Source organism: Octopus sinensis, linkage group LG2 (genome assembly GCF_006345805.1).
Source record: "Octopus sinensis linkage group LG2, ASM634580v1, whole genome shotgun sequence".
In the NCBI taxonomy this organism is placed as follows: Eukaryota; Metazoa; Mollusca; class Cephalopoda; order Octopoda; family Octopodidae; genus Octopus; species Octopus sinensis.
The window spans coordinates 104,731,318-104,753,790 of record NC_042998.1 but is presented as its reverse complement, the minus strand read 5'-3'; the positions used below and the strand labels follow the sequence as shown (position 1 = coordinate 104,753,790).

The window sequence follows — 22,473 nt, the reverse complement described above, 5'->3', positions numbered from 1 at the left end:
GTGTGTGTGTGTGTGTGTGTTCTTTTATTATTTTATGTGCTTCAGCAATGCGGCTGTGGTCACTTTTGAGCGCCACCGTGTTTCTGCATCATCGCTTATGATTATCTCTCAGCTAATTTCCTCAGGCTGGGGGCTTTTCACGTCGTCACATCGCCACTCCTGTGTATACCTTGTTCCAGGTATTGGCCCATTTGGTATACGGATACGCAGCAACAAGCATTCAAAGAAAAAAGGCCTATCGTTAAGAATTAGGTTTGGTACCCCATATTACCAAAATTTGGACTAAATCTAAAAATGAACTTAATCATAATGAATAACCAGGTAACAAAAGTCAATGTCTCTATTCTTTCAAGTATAAATTCTTTTAAAATATTTCATATTGTTATATCTGCTTTCATTGATTATTTCGCTAACAGTTCCAACAGATTAGATAACCACTTTGTATTTGATTCCGCTGCCCTCGTCTGTACCTAATGCCAGGCCGCCGGTTTATCCGGTATTGTGAAGAGGAGGATGTCCAATTCTTTTTTGAAGATAGAAATCTACGTCCACATTATGTGGGTTTCTTCACTTTAGAATGGAGAATAAAACAGCAAGAAATTTAGTTGGAGAATTATTGAATGTATCTGGAGACTGAGTGACAGTAAGGATAAAAAATTATTACTTTTGAACCTCCTTTAAATTGTGTATGTGTTTCAGAGGTAAAGCAAACTACATGTTAGTTTAGCGTAAAATTCCACTCAGAGGAAATTTTGTTGTTGATCAAATTTTCTTCCTCTCGACTAAATTAATGAACATAAAATGATTAGTAGTTTCCAAATATTGAATCAATTTCCTGAGAAGAGTCATTTCCGATATACCACAAACCGACTTATTTTTATTTTATATGATAGAAGTGAAACTAGGATTCACGAACAGTAAGTATTTTATATATTTTCGTTGACAAAAGCATTAGAAAATTTGTACAAATCGGTATCAAGATGCAAAGGTGGCAGAAATATGATCAGACATCAGAAGAAATGGCATCCTGGAGAATATGAAAAACCAGAAAAGAAAGGATTTCTAGATGCTTGCATAAAGTTTCCAAGTTTGGGAAGTTCTTCAGCTTCAATAAAAGAATGACTGTGCATGTGTGAGTGTGTGTGTGTGTCCGTGTCCGTGTGTGTGTGTGTGTCCGTATGTATGTGTGTCTGTATGCCTCTGTGTGTGAGCCCCTGTGTGTGTATGTGTGCGTATGAGCGCAGTTTGTCTGTGCGTGTGTATGTGTGAGTATTCGTGCGTCTGCGTGGGAGAAAGAAATATCTCTAAGAAGCTTCTTTCGCAGAAAACAAAAATAAATTTGGTGATATAATGCATATTTGTCGACAATGTAAAACAAAAGCACAAAATTTTCCAACTTATTGATCTTTAACTACTGGGAATTTTATTTATATAAACGATGATTTTGTTATGATTGATGTCATGAAATGCTGGTATTGCAGTGAAAGCAACTGAATTTTGACAGTAATCTCGCACTCAAGTATTTCTTCTATGTCCTTCCCTGTAAAACATAGAGGTATACGAACACACACATGCCTACACACTGAAATTCACAGGTGCACACACACACACATTTACATACAGCACCAGGAAATGTATATACGATAGATGCAAGGAAGTAGAAAAGGATCACTAAAGATCAATAAACAGGTATATATGCACATGCTTATATACGATTGAATGACGTAATCGAATATATTCAATCGCCTCTAGAAGTGTATGTGTGTGTGTGTGTGTGTGCGCGCGTATTTACGACTTAAATTACATCTGTGAGTTTTCATTTTCATTGCTTTCTACGTCTAACATTCTCATACTGTAGAAACCTGCATCTATCCAAATCTTTTAAATACATTTATTACAGAACTGACGCCGTTTCGATTATTATATGTATGTGTGTGTTTGTGTATGTATGTATGTATGTATGTATGTATGTATGTATGTATGTATGTATGTATGTATGTATATATATATATATATATATGAACGTACGCATGCATGAGTATGTGAATGCCCGTATGTATGATGTATGTGTTAATGTGCGTGTATATGTATATACATATATCTGTGTTTGTATATATATATATATATATATATATATATATATTAATATACGCAGCCATGCGCAATGCGTTACCATAATGGAAAAATATAATTGTTACTAAATGCGACCAAGGGTGTCAAGACACCTACATTGCTAGATATAAGAGCTAAAATGCTCTAACGCTTCAGGAAAAGCCCATTAATGTATACAAGTATGCTCACGGGGGCTACAATCGTCCCAAAACACCGGCTATATATATATATATATATATATATACATACACATATACATATATATATATATATGCACACACACACACCACACACACACACACACACACACCACACACACACACACACATATATATATATATATATATATATATGTGCAAATATTAAATGAAATAGAGAAATACAATTGATAAACTAACATTTTATTTGCATTAGATATATAACATACCATAAAAATATAAGATAGACAGAGAGACAGACAAAGAGACGGGCAGACAAACAGACAGACAGACAGATCGATAGATAGACAGATAGATAGATAGATAGATAGATAGATAGATAGATAGATAGATAGATAGATAGATAGATAGATAAATAGAGAGGCAGATTATATACATATATGTATTTTTATAGGGTTACATTGAAAGGGAGAGGGAGTAACTTTAAAATTCTTTGAAATGATGTACCCTATTTTTCAGTTTATTTTTTATTTGAATTAAATTTCGCTATTTTATTTAGTTACATGAAACATGTATTTGTGTAATATTGCTGTTGTATCTATTTAAACTTAATTGATAATGTCAAATAGATTATAGGCGCATTTGCCGAATTTCTAAAAACATGTATCACTGTGAATTTTATTCCTTTAATTACATTATGCCCTGTTATTTCATTGTGCTATCACTTTCTTCTAATAACTGAATATTTAGCGTGAATGTAATCGTACGGTTAAGGATTTTTTAGTAACACGCTGAATCCCACAGTAAAGAAGACTGAGAGTGCATGTTCAACTATAGTTATGGTTGGTAGCAAGACTTATATGTGTAATTTGGTTGAAGGAATTCGTGTAAATTTTCGGTGAAAGGCCAATCCTTTTCCACTAGTGGTGACTGGGTAAGCTTAATGCGTTACCCAATGTAACACTGTGAACCTTTAGTCCAAATTTCACACTTTTCATTTTTAATTTTTATTTGAGTTAAATGTTGGCATTTTATTTCGCTATATGAATCAAGTATTTATTTAATATTGCTGTTGGTACGGTTTCTACTCCTACTATGCTGTAGAGAATCGGATCAGGTCTACAGTTTTTGAACGACAAATTAATCATTTCACTTCTTTCTTCATTTCTCATACCAGGAAAGAAATATTGAAATCCATTGTTCTTCTTTTGATTAAGTCATTAATATACATATATTTATTTTAACTCGTTTATACTTTTATTATAATTGTTTCAGGAAAAATATGAGATACTTTCTGCTTTTAATCAGTTTTTGCATAACGTACAAACAAGCAACTTCGCAAGGTGAGTAAAATTTTAACCGGCTATGTATTCCTCCATAATAGCATTAATCTATGAACAGTGTCATTGTTTTCAAATTTTGTCGGAGGCCAGCAATTTCGGGAGAGGAGCAAGTCAATTATATAGACCCCAGTGATTAGATAGTACTTATTTTATCAACCCTGAAAGGATGAAAGGGAAGGACGACCTCAGCAGCATTTGAACTCACCAAGTAAAGACGGGGGGAAATGCTAATAACATTTCTACCGGCTCGCCTTCTTACGTCAAATTTGAAACAGTGAAACCCAGGAAATGCTGAGGAAATGTGTTACTTGATCTAAGTAAATAAAATGGGTCTTTTTTTCTCTTCTTGAGGGAAGTAGGATTCATATTTCTAGAAGTCTCTTTTCGAACATTTAAATTCTCTTTAACCCGTAATTAGCTTGAGAACTCTTCAAATTTCTAATGCTTTACCATATCATTAAATCATTGACAATCATGATACTATGTGCACTGCAAATGTCAGAATATTCTTTTCTACCCCAGGCACAACGTCCGAAATTTTGTGGGAGGGGGTCAGTCGCTTAGATCGATCCAGTACTAATTTCTAATACTTTACCATCTGGTACTTAATTTATCTACCCCGAAAGGATGAAAGGCAAAGTCGAGCTCGGCGGAATTTGAACGCAGAACGTAAAAGCAGACAAAATACCCATTTCTTTACTACCCACAGGGGGTTAAACATAGAGTGGACAAACAAGGATAGACAAAGGGATTAAGTCGATTACATCGAACCCAGTGTGTAACTGGTACTTAATTTATCGACCCTGAAAGGATGAAAGGCAAAGTCGACCTCGGCTGAATTTGAACTCAGAACGTAGCGGCAGACGAAATACCGCTAAGCATTTCGTCCGGCGTGCTAACGTTTCTGCCAGCTCGCCACCTTCAACCCAAAATAGAATGTATGCCTTAAGATGATGTAATCGTCCAGTTACCCTGTAATAGTATGGGAAATTTAAAGTGTGTCTTACAAACAAAATATTGGTTTATGTGCGTAAGGCTTGCGTAAGTGTATGTGTGAAGGTGCTGAATGGTACCTGCGTAAAATATTTCCTCCAATGCATTACATGTATAAACGAGGTATTAATACGTTTCATCTACAAACTGCTACAGAGATGAACAATGCGCTAATGCAACGTACTGTAAAGCACAGATATTGCTAGAAGCGTTAAACCACTTATATCTGCGAAAAAGAACATTCATATAAAACGGCAGGGTAGATAACTGCCACATGAGCAAAGCAAAGTAAAGCTAGAACACTGGACTGCACAGACTAATCTGGGAATTGTCAATAGTGTGCTCTCATTGCTCATACATACATACATACATACATACATATATTTGTATTGATAGATAGATAGATAGATAGATAGATAGATAGATAGATAGATAGATAGATAGATAGATAGATAGATAGATAGATAAATAGATAGATAGATAGATATCAGAGAATATCAGCTCTAGCGTGACAATTTTTCTCTTGAATCTCCCTTGAATATTTGAATTGATTTCACCTGTAATTCAAATAATGGTGGGTGTAGTTAAACACCACAAATCCACATTTACACTTCTCGCATAATAAAGAAATTTTGCAGGAGCTCATTCGAAATTAATATTTTATTTTAATATCGGATCACTGTTCTGTCAAAGATTATGCCAACACCTCTACACTGTAACAGCGTTATAAATAACGATAAACGTCACCCTTTTAAAGCCTAGCCAGCTTCATGGGCCCGGTTTCCTGGCTTCTGTGGCGTATGTGTTCCCTTCCACCTGGACGGGACGCCAGTCCATCGCAGCATTACTCAAGAAACAAGAAGAGAGAAAATGTCAGGCCTTGTGCCTATAGCAGAAAGAATATAACGAGAACTAGTGCTATATTTTTATAACACTAGTTATATTTACATTTTTGCAGGGATAAGAAAACCGTGTCAGCAGAAAATACCTCTTGGACCGAAATGTTATATCGTAGAGGAAGGTAAATATTTTAACATATTTAGTCTTCATCGTATTTCTTTATATTGCTACATGTTTGGCTCTCTTTTACTCTGGAAGAAATTATATATATAATCTATAATCTATAAACCATGACAGCATCGACGATTGCATGATTAAATGTAAATGAACAGATGATGAGACCTACCCAAATTAGAGATTAACAATTTGTGATAGTATATTGAAGAAAGTACTAGATGCTGTTCGAAACTTTTATACTTCGACTTCGTTTGTATTGTTTTGAATATATGAATATTTGTGTAATGAATGGATAATTTGAATGGATAATGTACTATTGTATACGTACAAAATACAGTAGTAAACGTGTGTGTGTGTGTGTGTGTGTGTGTGTGTGTGTGTGTGTGTGTGTGTGTGTGTGTGTGTGTGCGTGCGTGTGTGCGTTGTAAATATAATTTATCATTCATCCATGTAGCCTGAGAAATGGTTGAAGCTTTTCATCTGACGCAAACTTACTACGTTTAAAGCTGATATTGAAACAAAATTTGTGACTGAAGGTGACACTCATCTTTACAACCCCTCCCACACGCACACATACACACACACACACACACACATATATATATATATATATACAAATACTCATTGCTAATTTATATTAAATGAGTTAATAACAAATACCATATGTACTAAAGATTAGTGTCACCTTCAGTGATGATTCTTGTTTCAATATCAGCTTTAAACTTAGTAAGTTTGCGTCACATGAAAAGCTTCAATCATTTGTAGCGTTTTAAATGCAATAATGTATTTCATAAAGAGTTACTGGTATAAACAAAATGTATTAATTTTCTTTTAACTCATAGGTTGCTTGATACGCGGCGTTTGTGTGAAATATGGAACAAAAGTAGATGCAATTCCATTTTGTATGACTTATGTTTGTGAAAGAAGAGGTCATGGATCTTTTGTGCGGCATAAAGTAACCGGTAGGTTTGTACGGTCTTTATCTTCCAAACATTATATTATAAAACGCATGCCAGAATTTGCAACAAGAAAAGGAATACTACAAGCAATAGTCATCCTTTAGATGTAAAGTAGTAAGCTGGTAGAATCATTATTATGCTAGGGAAAATTCTTAGCGGCATCTCGTCTGTCTTAACGTTCTGAGAAACATTATCTTTTGACCTACAGATTTAAAAAATATTTTTTTGTAACTAACTTCAGCTTGATATCTCTAGTGCTATGTTATACTTACGAGCGGAACACTTTGGTGATTGTTGAATGGAGGCTCTTAATGCTGTTACGTTTTCTGGAATTCTAACGGTCCTGGGTCTGCCAGGTGACTTTCTTTTCAGTGTGGGTCCACTTGCCTGAAGATTAGAAATCCAAAGCAAAATCCTTTTTCGATCGTCTACGGAATGCTCGCTGCGTCACTATTACTGATTGGTTGTTTTCAAATACACTTAACAACAAAGCCATGATGTTCACCGGTTCAACACATGATGGGTTCTGAAAATGATTGGGAAAAGATTATGATCATTCATAGAGAAAATGAACACAACAATGTCTGGTCTCCGAACAATCTTTCATCCTACACAGGCCTGACCTTCTTACTTCTAATAATAGCGGTCCTGTGGCATTTTTACATACCATGCTGTGTTGTTTTCTTCTGCTGTAATTCTGTGATCGCATCCAATCAGTCCTCTTCCCCCTCTTTTTCTTGGTACATACAGTCTGTCTGTGTCAGTTCTTGGGTGGAGTGTTCCATATCTAGTTATTATTATTATTATTATTATTATTATTATTATTATTATTATTATTATATTATTATTATAATTATTATTATTATTATCATCATTATTAATATTATTATTATTATTATTATTATCATTATCATCATCATCATCATCATCATCATCATCATCATTACTATTATTCATCTTCCTTAAAGACAGAAAACAGTTTTTTGTTTTGTTCGTGTTTTGTGACTATTTGTATTAGTATTTCCGAATGCAAAATGTGCAGCCAACACAATCAGAAAGTTGACCACATCATCTCCACTTGTCTAGTTCTTGCCAAGTCTGAATTTATATACAGACACGACAAAGTAAGCAGTTGTATCTACTGGACAATATGACAACATTACATCAAAATTGAGACCAAATGTCCCCGAATAAAGTTCGTTTATAGATAATCAATGAAACACTTATATTTCCAGTGGTGAATTATTCAAACCCCAAAGAATTCCTCTCAACATACGGCAGCAGTATTTCCCCACTACTCCTAGCCGTGTCCAGAGATCTACATATCGTCAAATACGGACATTTTCAACTGATTAAAGTCAATCAACTGGCAAGCAAATCTTTGGTATTGAACAGAATATTTGTTGTAGCTCAATATATGTTTATATATGTACACACACACACACACACAAACACATACATGCACATACACATGTATACATATACATACATACAGACAGACACACATACATACATATATATGTGTGTGTGTGTGTGTTTGTACTCACAGACGCACACACAGTTACACGTATATTCATGCAAAAAGGACCAGTACTATACGTACGTGTATATAATTGTATATATGTGTTGTGTGTGTAGTTTTGTGCACATGTGATGTATGCAACCTACACGCTGCTTAATGGATGCGAATTTTAATCTCCCTTTGATTTATTTTAAGGCGTTGGAGTGGTTATGCTAGGTCATTGTATTTCTATCTTAATTAGATGTAAATATAATTGCAAGAATTTTATATTTCCAGACCTATAGTTTTGATTATAACAAATTGTGTATATTCGCAACTTCTAGGATGTTACCGGGATGGTGTTTGTTATAAAAAAGGTCACAGAATAACAGAAAGAGGCAGATGTATGTACCATACCTGCATGCGTACCCTATACGGTAGATATGTGTGGAGAGCGACATATACTGGTAGGTTACAATATACTTTTACTCTATTGAAGATTTAAAAGTTGAATAATTAAATATGAATAAAATCTATTATTCAGTACCGTCGTAACAATAGAATACGTAGCTAATTAGGGACAAAAAATGGCAGATAAGTTTATAAAAAAATGAAGGACGATTTGTCAGTTTATTCTTCGATAAGTAAAATTATGAAATGATTACTAATGCAATATCGTTAATCATAATTATGTTCGAGCAGTGTTTGCCAGTAGTTAAACAACAATATCAATATGCAGTAAGTGAAATGTATACATTTATAGTGATACGTCTCTAAAATAAAACTCTATTTTCTATTTTATTTACGTAACGTATGGGATTCAATATTTTCTTTTGACATTCACAACATTTATCAGACATGTAATACATAGGAATTTTCTTACGTTGCAAGTTTCTTGTATTTAAATTAAATGTTTTTTAAGCACTACTTTTCCTTGTGATTTATATTCCGACAAATGAAAGATGATGCAATAAGCTAGATAAAGACGTGCAGAGTTGATTAAAACGAACTTAGTGCTTGACTATAATGTATTTTATCGATTCTTACGAAGCGAAATGTTAAATTGGCTTTGATATTTTTAAAAATAAGAAAGTAATATCCGTAACTAATAATAACTGATTACCATAAAGAATTTTTCCAATGCTCTAAAGATTTCTCTTACTTATATAGTAATAAAAATTCCTTTTATTTTAATTGAATTTAATCAGATGTTAGATTCCAAACAGAATTTTCTGATTTAAAGGTATAATTAAATTTAACAGTTATTTATTTAGAAATATATTCTGATGAAGAATGATAAAGCGTTTTCATTATAAAAAATGTGTAGATACATAAATAAGAACATAAGGATACAATATACCCAAGCTTGCATGGGCGATAACAATTCAATGCTATTACAAGCCAGGTAATTTCCGCCATAATTCAATTGTAATTCACTGTTAATACATAGGATATTTTATGTACAATATTGTTTAATGCTGAAATACTTCACTATCAATAGTATTATGTATATAAATGTTTATAATATTCTTTCGTTGTTGAACATTGATGAAGAACTTCGATGCAAATAATTAGTCACCAGTCTTCTGTTGAAATACCATAAGGTAACATAACAAAAGTTAAAGAGGTACCAATAAGGTAGCAAACTTTTTTTGAGAAAGCTACTCGAATATTGTGCAAATGTAATAGTAATAAGTATAATGTAGTTTAATTGCTTTCTTTGTACACAGATTTGATGTGCTTTGCAAACATCGCAAAACTTCTCTATATCTTGAAACAGGAATATTTTGATAATTATCAAGGATTTTCGTTTTCTTAGAGATTTGATGGCGTAAAAAACGCTCAGGCATATTAGTCGCACCCCAATTTCAGCAGTGCATATTCAGGAAAAATACTTTTAGTGAATTAAGGCATGTAATATGAGCACAAATTCGCATGCAGGACACAGATTGATTTTTTAAAGACATTTTCATGGGGAAACGACTGCAATTAAATATGGTAAATTGCATTACAATATGATTAGATGTATAACCATTAGAGTGGTTTATATCAAATTTTCACGTTTTTTCAATGAATTTGACCATATATTGAAACAAAATTTATTTCAAATGATTAAAATGTACTGGAATTATCAAATTAATTGTATTTTTCTATATAGTTCGACATGAAATAAAATTATTATTGCTGTAATATATGTAATACGCCAGAAAAATAGACTTGGGATATATTTATTGGTATACTTTATTTAACATATCATTATACCTTCGATACCCGGGATAATTTATGAGAAGCCATCCAGTTAGCAATGTCATAGACCAGTAATACACACTCACACACACACATGTATGTATGTATGCATGCATGCATGTATGATCGCAATTACGTACGTACCCACGCACGCACGTACGTACGTCTGTCTGTCGGTCTGTCTGTCTGTCTGTCTGTCTGTCTGTCTGTCTGTCTGTCTGTCTGTCTGTATGTATGTATGTATGTATGTATGTATGTATGTATGCAAATTTCAGAGATATGAAACAAATTTTCAGGTATGCAAAAACATAAGACGCTTTAAGAAGTAAACGTCACTGAAATTTTAGCTCTGTGCATACCTGAGTAAATATCGTATTGTTGTTATGGGGACAATATCTTGACATAACTGAGTAGTTTCTCCCACATTTATCGTAATTATTTTTTGTTTGTAGGTTGTTTACTGAATCGTGTATGTCACAGTATTGGCACGAAAATACAAACAAGAAACCCTTGTTATTCTATACATTGCATACATATGTATCCATCGTATATTGGATGGCGAGGAAAGCTTGATGGTAAGTTACAGATATTGATACTTGTTGTTGAAAATGTTCAACTGCATTCAATATTTAAATTAAAATAACAAATGTAAATATTTTAACAATATCTATTAATTTCAGAAATGCTTTCCTTGAATAATTTTGTCGCGGTAAAAAACACGCATGTATTGGCGTTAAAATACACAAATTGAATGTTGTAATATTGTATGTATTGTCGTCTCCATTTATAAATCGGTTAAGAGGATCGTTGAATAAATGAAAATAGAAAGAGTATCATGATCACTACTAATCATTCTTCAAACCTCAATATATCTTTAATTAGCAACAACATTGTCATACTATGGAAAAACACTATTTTAGAAGAATATTTTTAGGCAAATGAAAATGTGAAAGAATCAAATATTTTAGACAATACAAATGTGATGATCATCGATTTTATTTTTTTCAAGAGGCAATTTATAAGCGACAGTATCATAACTTGGATCATTGATAAATATATTGTAGATTTGTTTGTCAGGGTAATCACAAAAATTCCGGCTCGATTTGAAGCTTAAGAGTAAAGTGACGATAGTAATTACTATAAGATGCTTAGTATGAATCTTCTATCTATATCATTTCTCTGAATTAATCTCGAGTGTAATTTTGTAATTAATTTTATGATAATTTGCGGTGTTCAAGATCGATATTCACATGCAGAGTTGTTCTTACATCTTGAGTTTCGATTAGAGAGTAAGGGGTTTCGATTTAAGAGACTGTAGTAGAAATTAATCTGATCGATCTGGTTTTTCTTCCCATTGAGATATTAAAAACTATCGTGTAACTAATTTGTTTGATTTTCTGGACAGATATATCATTGTATGTTTAACAAAAAAAGTGTACCATACATTATAATTCAATCTACCCGCCAACACTATGTACTGTCTTAGGAATAAATGAATCCTTCCACGTTGCCAACGTTTGAAATTTGACTGAGTAGCTCGGTTTAGGTCCTGTTTCTGCACATTTTATAAATATTCCTACGAACACAAGATGTGTTTTCATTTTTATGTAAGTTTTAAGTAATTATAAAATACTCATTGAGTAACCATTAAGTAATCATTAAAATTAATCATATTGATACCATATCTTCCGACTAGGGAGAGATAAAATGTGAAATAAAATTGGATACTGCAATTTCTTGATTTTCTTTTCCTTTGGAAACTAAAATAGGTGTCTAAAAATGTATATCATCTAATATATTTCAAATTATATTACACTATGACGCATTTCAAACGCATAGAGAATTCTAATATGACGCTTTCAGCAAAGATATATATTAGAAAATTGATTTTGAATATTATAGTATATTTAATTAATCATGTAACAATCTCTAATTATCTATAAATAAATCCTTTTGCTTCTGCCTTCATTAAACATAAACAAAATGCCTTGCATATTTAGTATTACAATTAGTAGAATTAGTTTATTGACTAACTCATTATGTTTGAAGTGTGACAAAATCTTTAAGGAATACTCGTTTTTGGAAGAGTCGTTAATATTGCTTAGGTATAAATATACTGACAAGAGGCAATTCACATTTCTTGAAATAAAAGAAAACTGTTTTTTACATTAAGGTTGTTTAATAGACAGTGCTTGTCGGAAGGTTGGAGAGAAAGTATATTCAGAAAATCTTTGTGCTGAAAGAATTTGTAAAATGGACCAGAATGGATATCAAGTTTACACTAATCGCACTGGTAAGTTTGTGAATCTTTTTACAAAATGTCCCTTATATAAGATACTCAAGTATGTATTTTATGAACAGCAAAATATTACAGTTTATACGCCAACAGAGATCAATTTCATATTGAAAGCGGAATGTTATTTCGTGATATATATTTCACTCAATAATTATAAAACGTTTAGAATGCAATTGTTAATTCGTAACAGAACAGTGTTTCTAAAATTAGTGCAAATACAGCCTATTGATGCAAGTAAAACCGCATTATTAATTTTATTGAAATTGTACTGCACAATACTAATAATTTTCAAAGGTGTATAGTCAATATAGATAACTTACTTTAAGTATGGGAATATAATATACTGGATAATTCATCGAAAACTTCTATGCTCTTGCATCTAATATGAAGTACTATATAAGTGAAGTTAGAGACAAAATTTCCCATATTCCAGATAAAAGGTGGATTTTTGTAACCATGTTGAAATACCCGATAATTAATGAGGAACTGAGTAATACAGATTGTCGTCAATCCTAAATGAAGCAGTCTTTGCATTCTTCAACAATTCGGTCGTCATTCACCTGATATACTTCTTAGACCTATTACGGAATTTAACTGATTAAGAGAAATACTTGAACGTCAAAGACAGGCGTGGATATGGATACACACGCCTGTGTGCTAGTGTGTTTGTATGTGTGCGTGTAGTTGTCTCAGTCAGAAATCGGTGATGGTGTAAACAAAAGTAAGAATACCGGATAACAGCGGTACTTTTTAAAGTAATTCTCGCATATTTTTTCTTCACCATGTTACATAAGCATTCTCTAATCATTCTCAGCATCGTAAATGTAATTAACCATGGTTGGTTCGGTGGAAACATATAGCTAAACATAGACGTAGTTGCTGTAGTCTATAAAGTACTAAAAGATGATAATTCTTGATGTATAGAAGAGTACAAACTAATCAAAACAATTCCATTTTTCAATCTGTGGTGCGATAAAATATGTAGTGTGAGGACTTTGCTTCCTCTTCACAACAAGATTAAAATGTGTTTTTAAAAATACATATCCTACATTATATTTCAAGTGATAGTGCACATTGCCAAATAGAGTACTTATATGATATAGTACTAACATATAAAGCGCCCTGATGAGATACTTTCATTTAAAATATATAAGAAAATCCAACTTTTGAATAAAATGCTCAAATTAATCATGCAACAATATAAACAGCAGTAAGACAATGTATTAATTTTGTATTAAAATAAACTTTCTTTCGATGCGACATGTAAGTTTTATGCTACGAGTCATATTTGAAAGTTTAGTTAATATTTCATGGTTTTAATACACTGACAATACACAATTAATACGATTAAGTCGAAATAATTGAATATACATTTCATAGACACAAGTACTCATGCAACGAAATAATATTTTTTTTCACTTCAAGGTTGCAGAATAAACGGTAGTTGTCAGGACGCTGGAACGAGAATAAAATCTGAAGATGGATGTGTTGTGAGTATTTGTGACAGAATGGGGAAAGGATTTGGACATTATACTGAAGCAGCCGGTAAGCTTAAATTTATATGCTCAGTCCATATGCCAATAGAAATTTAAGCAATATTTATTAAACTTATATATATACATTAGTTACATGAAATAATTTGCATACTCATATAAGTAAATGTGGTCAACGTATTCGAAACATTTTAATTCCATTACATTTCTTATTCGAATGCATTATGAAAACATAATTATATCTTTCACTTTTGTGGAAAACTCATTTTTAATTTTAAAGATTTTGGAACTAATTTTACGGATTTAAAAAATTTAATGTAGAATCATCCATACGTATGTTTTGAATAATTAACACTTATTTATGAATATTTAATATTCATAAACACATCTAATTAGCAATGGCATTGTTTACATATACGAGGTATATAAAATTAATTGTACAATATTGCAAAGCACTTTTGTAATGTAACAAATTTATTTTGCCTAGGTTGTATTTTGAACAACAAATGTTATCCTCCAGGATGGCAACATCAAGAAAGCTCCTGCATCTCTTTTAAATGCCAAAGTAGCTATAAAGAATATTACTGGGAGAAAATAATACGTACGTCAAAATCTTTTACTTCTTTCTAATTTAATTATACAAGCGAAATATATTTAAATAAAATCAATTAATCCCTTTACAGCTCAATAGAAATTGTGCTATCATAGATATATAGACAAGAAATAATAAAGAAAATATAATCATTATAACGTCATTATTTGTAAAATGCAAGCAACTGAATTTCTTTTACGTTAAAGTTGAGAAAACTGTTTAATGGTTTCTTAAGCATTCCCGGCACACGCTGAAAAATAAATTATGTTGTTTATTTGTTTATATCTTTAATTCGTATAAACAAATTGACTGTTTAATTTATCTGAGAATTTATTTATCAGTGCATCAGAAATTTTCGTTTTAGGCATGCAAGGTTTGATCAATAAGTAGCTGGACTGTTGACATTGTAACGAAGCTAAAGGACGCTCAGTAACACCGTTTGGCACCGATTGAATTTGAACTTTGTTGTGCACGCACACTAAGTTTTAACATTCTAGCTCACTTCCACTGTTTGAAGCAGTGCTTGGAAGGAAGGTGTGTAGCGTTTGATCGTCACATTGAACATGATAGAGAAAGTTGTCGTGTCAATACATGCTCAGAGGCCTACGCAAAGTTGCAGAAAGTTATGAAGTGGAGTGTATAAGTCGCACACAAGTGTACGAGCGGTTCAGTCATTTCCAAGATGGCAGTGAAAATGTCGTTATTAACGAACGTCTTGGGAGACCCACAAACAGCACAACTGAGAAAAACATCGCAGATCTGTGTGTAGCTGTGAGGGAAATCGTCGAATCAACATCCGTGAGTTATCAGAGGATGTGCAGATTAGTAACGGTTCAGTCCAGTCCATTATCACTGAAGATTTGGGTATTAGACGCGTGACAGCCAAGTCTGTGCCAAAACTGCTTTCAGTTGACCAAAAGGACATTCGGGTTTCAGTTGCATAAGCTCTCCTTGGTTGTGTCTAAAACGATGAAAACGTTTTGAAAACTTTGTGGAAGCCACTGAGCAGGTATCGACAAAATTTTGGCAAAATTTGATGCAGATTCTCTGCTCAACTTTCTCTGCCATGGTCAATTCGACGATCATGCAGTACACACCTTCCTTCTAAGCACTTCTGTAAATAGCAGAAGTGAGCTAAAACGTTAAAACTTAGTGTACATGTACAGCAGAGTTCAAAGTCAATTTGTGCTATGCAGCTTTACTCTCTGTGTTTTAGCTTTGTTACTATAGCAACAGTCCGGATACTTATTGATCAAACCACATATATGACGAAATGGATTACTTTAGTGCATTACATTTGTAATTTGTGTCTAACAGCAAGGATGTTAGATAAGCCTTTCTTCGATTTAAAGTGTCCTGATTTTGGATATGATATTAAAGACTGGAAATCACTTACATTAACCTCTTTCCCTTCTTAATTTCATTTTGCAAGTATCTATATACCCGTCGTTTAATATTCAATGAAAATGCATTAAGATAATGCTCTTCACCACTAAAATATTTTATGGTCATAAGGCATTAAAAAGAAACGTTTCTTCTGTGATAATTGCAGACATGATAACTTTATATGCTGTTGTCTGTTTAATCTGAAATATACTGACGTAAAACGAATCCAATATTTTTTAATTAACAAATCCTTTTCAATATAATGTAGAATCATCCATACCTATATTTTGAATAATTAACAACTGCTTATCAATTTCTGTCTCTTATCAATATTCAGTATTATGAAAGCGGCGAGCTGGCAGAAACGTTAGCACGCCGAGCGAAATGCGTAGCCGTATTTCGTCTGCCGTTCCGTTCTGAGTTCAAATTCCGCCGAGATCGACTTTGCATTTTATCATTTCGGGCTCGATAAATTAAGTACCACTTACGCACTGGAGTCGATGTAATCGACTTAATCCGTTTGTCTGTCCTTGTTTGTCCTCTCTGTGTTTAGCCCCTTGTGGGTAGTAAAGAAATAAGTATTTCGTCTGTCTTTACGTTCTGAGTTCAAATTCCCCCGAGGTCGACTTAGTCTTTCATCCTTTCATGGTCGATAAATTAAGTACCAGTTACGTACTGGAGTCGTATTAGTCGACTAGCTCCCTCCCCAAAACTTTCGAGCCTTATACCTAGACTAGAAAAGAATGTTCAGTATCAAGATGAATGAAGTACTTCACTAATACTTACATTTTCCATAATTCGAGTATTTGGATCTGCTTGCATGAGGATCCTAAACCTAGAGGAAATGTTGGTTTCGAATTTTGATTCAAAGCCAGAAATTTTCGGAGATGCGAGTAAGTCGATTACATCGACTCCAGTACTCATCTGATACTTGTTTTAGTGAGCCGGAAAGGAGGGGCGGCAAAGTTGACTGGCAGAATTTGAACTCAAATCTTAAAACTGGACAAAATATCTCTAAGCATTTTACTCGGCATGCTAACGATTCTTCCTGCGCGACGCCTTGCCAAGATGAAATATTAACATAATGATGATATATAGGTAATGGTAAGTTTTCATTGCTATCTCATCCGAGCATAAGTCACTAATTATTAATCACGTGTTAATGTTATGCTTGATTTTGTTAAGATTGTTACTCACGTATTTCTGTTCTTGATAGAACTATGGATAAGTTTTTGTTTTATTTCATTTTATTAAAATATTTAAAAAAAGATATTTTACATTAATATGTGATTTATTTCATTTCATACCTTTCATTTGATTGTTTGAACCGAAGTATCTATTTCACTGTCAATAGTATGCTTTATTTCTTTTCTTTTCTTTAACTCATTAGGTTGCTGATATGAAAACGTTGATGTACCATATTTGAACCTAGAGATATATATGAGTTCAAATAATCAAGTTAACATCAGTTGTAAGATATACACAGAGCGCGTGAACGTAAATAAAAACCAGGATTGAAGATATATATGAGTATTCAGGACATGGACAAAATCGAACACATATACACAGGGTGTGTTGTTAGTTCGTAGTTCGGCTGCTAGGGAATACATTCTGAAAACGCCCGGTGATAAAAACACCTGAAAGTAAAAACACCTGGCGCATTGGGAATAATATTCCCTTAAGCCTAAAATGCAGCCAACGCACGAGCTAACAGCACATACACACCTTGTGCATGTGTGTTCGATTTTGTTTAAATACCTCGAGCAGCTTCTAATTCATATCAGTACGGAGTTATCATAACAGTTATTGTTAACAATTAATTTAGTAGTTTCATTAAATGTTTTTTTTTCAAATACAATGACAACTGCAATAATCTTTGTAGCATGATGATAACTTCTTAAAGAGCTGTGCATGAAACAATTGGGCCCGCTTTATGGAGTTTCAAATAACCAAAGTGTTAGCGTGCAAAGTTCAGTCAATAAATGTATAAGCGAAAGATGACATCACACCTAAGCAATTTATTTCTGTAGGAAACAACACACCTAACTTGTAATTTTTATATTTTTATAGTTTTGAAAATATCATCAATGCTTAATAAATTATATTGAAAATAAACTTGAGTATTTCAATCATTACGGTAGTTGAATTTTATTCAGAAAATTTGATTTTATCGTTAACTAGCATTATGACCAGTCGTTGCCGGGTCATAGTGCTAGTGCATGTATGTATGTGTATATATATGAGTACGTATTACATGTGCATCTATATATATACATCTACACATAAAATACAAAATACAAAGTTATATCTTGATATCGCTAGGGATAACAATACTCAAAATATATAAGAGACTGGAATTGTTAGCCCGTCTCTTGTAATTTCGATCAATTGTATCTTGTCCTCCCTCTTGTATAGAAGTGTGGCTACAATCCAGCCTACCTCTACTTCTGGGGGAACATTTTAAATTTTTATCCGGGACGTCCTACGTCCAGGTATAAAGCTAACAATAAAATATTTCCACTTTGCAAGTTCGAGTCGAGTACTCCCTTGCACGCTCCGTTGACTCGAACCTTGCTTCTATTGTGGCGAATTTACCGCCTCTGATTAGATATCTTTCACAGTCGCACCAAGACACTTTCGAATGTGCTTTCCTCCAGGTGTTCAAATCTTCTTTTTTCTCTACATTTTTGATTTTTGATTTTTCCAGTTTCAGCTAATGAGCTGTGGCCATGCTGGGGCACCGCCTGAGTATTCATTGTATACTTTATAGACAATAGTCTTTTCTTTAATTTAATTGTTTATTATCCATCTGGACTATTCCATTTCTGCACGCTAATTTTATTTTTAATTTATTCCTATTCATGTGAAACCACTTATTCAAGTTCAAATCATTGATGCAATTTTATACCAATTGCTATTTTTACTTTTTTATGTTACAATTATATTATACTTTAGTTTGATTTTAATTATTACTTACTACATATAATTCAATTGTAATTATTATTTTTATTGTTAAAGTGAAAGCATCTGACATAAAATAGAGAAATGTTTTTTTCACTTTTAACATGTAATACTGAAATAGTGGAGAAAATATGATATTGCTATGGGCTCGCTCTAGGCAAGAAATTGAACATTTTTTTGCCCATGAAACTACATGGACCCTAAGTAAGGCATGTGTAAAATTTGAATGAAATTGGTTGTGTAGTTCTCAAGTTTTAGGGAAACACACAGACAGACAGACAGACACACACACATTCTCATTTTTATATATAGAGAGATTAAACAACATGTATGCTGTTTATTTTGTATTAGTTAATGGTACAAATGACTGTAGCTAGGCATTTTGGACGTTAAGTAGAATACGGCAGAATACAGAACTACAATAATAATAACCTCGATGTGGTCTGCGATCTACAAGCAATGTAAATTTGAAGGAGAGAGTGAGATAATGTACATTACAATCATTTGATCACAAAAGCAAATGGTCAGAGCGGGTTTTGATGTAAAAACTTTGCTGAAGAAGCATTTGTCGTCTACAATAGAGAAGTCCATCTTATAATAGCTGATAATTGGTGAGAAGATATTTCCCCGAGCGAAATATTCAAAGATAAATGTAACATTGACTGAGTTTAAGAAAAATATAAAGGTTTTCATATCTATTTAAGATAAAATTTAATATCATAGATTAAAACATGAACATATTTAATAAATGTTCATGTTTTAACCTACAATGTTCAAGAGCCATCGGGTCATAAATCCGGTTTCCTGGAATCTGAGGCGTATACATTCTCCTCCTGGTGGGTCGCTAGTCCATCGTAGGATAACTCATATTTGCCAGTTGAATGGGCTGGAGCAACGTGACACGAAGTATTATGCTTAAGAACACAACGCATCACCCAGTCCAGGTTTCGAAACCTCAATTTTACGATCATGAATGCAAAACTCTGACCACTAAGCCACTTGCCACCATATAATACACACGCGCGCACACACACACAGCGTAAATGCATAAGTGGGTGTCAATTTAAATAATATAAATCGTTTTCAGTGCGTGAAGGAGATTAAGTATACATTTAAATATACGCGGTAGTACCAAAGGGTTCCCGGACTAGTTATGTTTAATAAAAAAAATAACTTATTTACCTAAGTTTTAACATCTACTCCTTTGAGATAGTCACCTTGTGCAGCAATACACCGGTCCTAGTGTTCCTACCACTTTTGGAATCCGACCAGGAATTCTATCTCTTGTTAAATCCGGCGGACAGAGCGGATGCGGAAGCGATACCACGTTTTTAGTGAGAACGACACCGTGACCCGACTTTTCGTCCGATGTCACTTTGTTCAACGTCACTTCGTCTTCGTCTGTTGGCCGAAGTCATTGTGTTTTGTCCAATGCATTTTTGTCCAGTTTTAAATAAACTCTTTAGAAAACAAGGTGAACATCAAAATCAAATAATCATTGAGAATTTTATCGATAGGATTTGTCTTTGGACAAAAAAATCATCGGAAAAAAAGACGTCGGACGGTAAGACGTTTGACAAAAAGACAGCACCGAAACTCACGAATGAGAAAAGTTCGGTGACAGGAAAGCTCGGTGACGGGTTGAAGATTCCAGGCGTTAGTATTGCCTGCACGGACCTATACAATAGATCAACAACATTAGCAATACCGTTGATTGTCCTCCGATGGTCCTCATGCACAAGCTGGTGAATTTTCTCCCCATTTCTGGGAACTAAGCTCGTGCCAGCTCTTCCAGATCGCTCATCGCTTTCCAACGATGTTCTGCTTTTGAAGCACCCGTGCCACTCGAAACATTGCGTACAACCGATTGCTTTGTCACTATAAGCTTGCCGAAGCATGTTCACTGTCTAAGCTTAAAGTAAAATTTTACGTTGGCTCTTTGCTCCAAATTATTGTCCATGACAAAATCGCAGACTACAGCATACACGTGGTTAGAAAAGCATACATTTCACGAGTTAGAGAGTAAACACAGCGATGTCATTGGCACAATACCTCATGAAAGTTGCGCACGCAGCCGTCTGCTGCCATCTGTTGGTGCGCTACAGAATTAGTCCGGGAACTTTTTAATACTACCTCGTATAGTACTGCTACATTACCGAAGTGCAAAAATAGAAAAGCATCTTCGAAGAAGAATTTTACAATTTGTTGATCGTTCATTACAAAAGACTTTCTGATCTTCTTTCCTCGAGCAATGTCACTGATAAACCGTGAGACTCCCACTCTTTGACAAAATTCAGTAGTATAGAAGAAATGAGTTCGCATTCTTATTCAACAGCGAACGTTCGTAATATTTAAATTTACTTCGGATTTTATTAGTATAATAATTTACGAATTTATATTAGTAGTTGTGTTCTGCACGAATATACAAATTAAGCTACCCACTTATCTATAACCTAATTAATGACTTCAGTTTGGATCATTGTGTGTGTATATGTATTTGTTTAAGTTTACATATTTCTAAAGAATCATTGGAATTTTTTTGTTGAATGAATCCTGTGTCCTCCCAATATTGCAAAATTAGGTTACTTAGGGTGAGCCTGGTAACTGATGGTTTTGGGGTCTTGTTGTAACTTTTGGTGAGCCATGGTGCAACCAACAACATGGTAAAAATCCCTGCCATTTATTTGGTGTGGATGGGTTACATCAAATAATTCAATCATAACATATATTTAAATTAAACATGAAAAAATATTGAGATATCATCACTTACATGGAAAATTTGAAATATTATCTTTCAGTATTTTATAAGGTAAAATCTTAAATTATTAATTGACACATTTATTAATTATCATATAACAGCAATGCCTGGAAAAATCATGGATTACATGGAAAAATTCGAGCATGAAATGTAATATTCTTAAGATTATAAACCTGGAAAAGTACAGAGCAAGTTTTTACACCTGGAAAAGTAAAGGAGTAGCTATTACTTCTAGTAAAGTAAAGAATAAGAAACTTTTTTAAATATTGCAGCTAAAACTAAAATTTGAATATTAAAACTTTATTTATTATAGTTTACAAATAACGCTATACTTATTTAAGTAGAATTTGGCTAATTTACTACCTTAAATACCGAAAATAGTGACTAATTAGACAAGCTTACAAATTAGCTGAACAGTTTTGTACAATAAATTTAAAAGATGATAACTGTAAAGAGTGATAAATTAAGAAAACTGGCATTCTTTGCTGCAATATTTTAAGTAAAAAGTTTCTTATTCTTTACTTTATTAGAATAGCTTCTCCTATGCTTTTCATGGTGTAATAACTTGTCCTGTACTTTTCCAGGTTTATAATCTTAAGAAGATTACTTTTCATGCTTGCATTTTCCATGTAATAAATACATAGATACATAAATGCT

At 33.2% G+C, this 22,473-nt stretch overlaps 1 protein-coding gene across 3 annotated transcripts; it reads left to right on the top strand.

Annotated features, from left to right (window-relative positions):
• Nucleotides 1-1,459: 1,459 nt before the first annotated feature.
• On the top strand, nt 1,460-18,229 carry LOC115232515. 3 transcript variants are annotated; one of them, XM_029802425.2, is made up of 10 exons: nt 1,460-1,689; nt 3,546-3,613; nt 5,565-5,627; nt 6,466-6,585; nt 8,428-8,550; nt 10,783-10,905; nt 12,504-12,623; nt 14,052-14,171; nt 14,607-14,720; nt 17,488-18,229. In XM_029802425.2, the coding sequence occupies exons 2-10, from the start codon at nt 3,553-3,555 to the stop codon at nt 17,493-17,495; spliced, it is 852 nt and encodes a 283-aa protein (XP_029658285.1). In that variant the 5' UTR covers nt 1,460-1,689; nt 3,546-3,552; the 3' UTR covers nt 17,496-18,229. The 3 variants fall into 3 exon arrangements, with proteins under 3 accessions (XP_029658285.1, XP_036354653.1, XP_036354651.1); XM_036498758.1 differs by lacking the exon at nt 1,460-1,689 and adding an exon at nt 1,730-1,808; XM_036498760.1 differs by lacking the exons at nt 1,460-1,689; nt 8,428-8,550 and adding an exon at nt 1,728-1,808.
• The last annotated feature ends 4,244 nt before the right edge of the window (nt 18,230-22,473 follow it).

Bases quoted from the DNA above. Each gene is read 5' to 3' on its own strand.
- LOC115232515 (XM_036498758.1), top strand. From the start codon at position 1,759: ATGTGTGTGTGTGTGTGTGTGCGCGCGTATTTACGACTTAAATTACAT. The intron at 5,628-6,465 runs GTAAATATTTTA...TTTAACTCATAG, and splicing joins ATGTTATATCGTAGAGGAAG to GTTGCTTGATACGCGGCGTT. The intron at 6,586-8,427 runs GTAGGTTTGTAC...CGCAACTTCTAG, and splicing joins TGTGCGGCATAAAGTAACCG to GATGTTACCGGGATGGTGTT.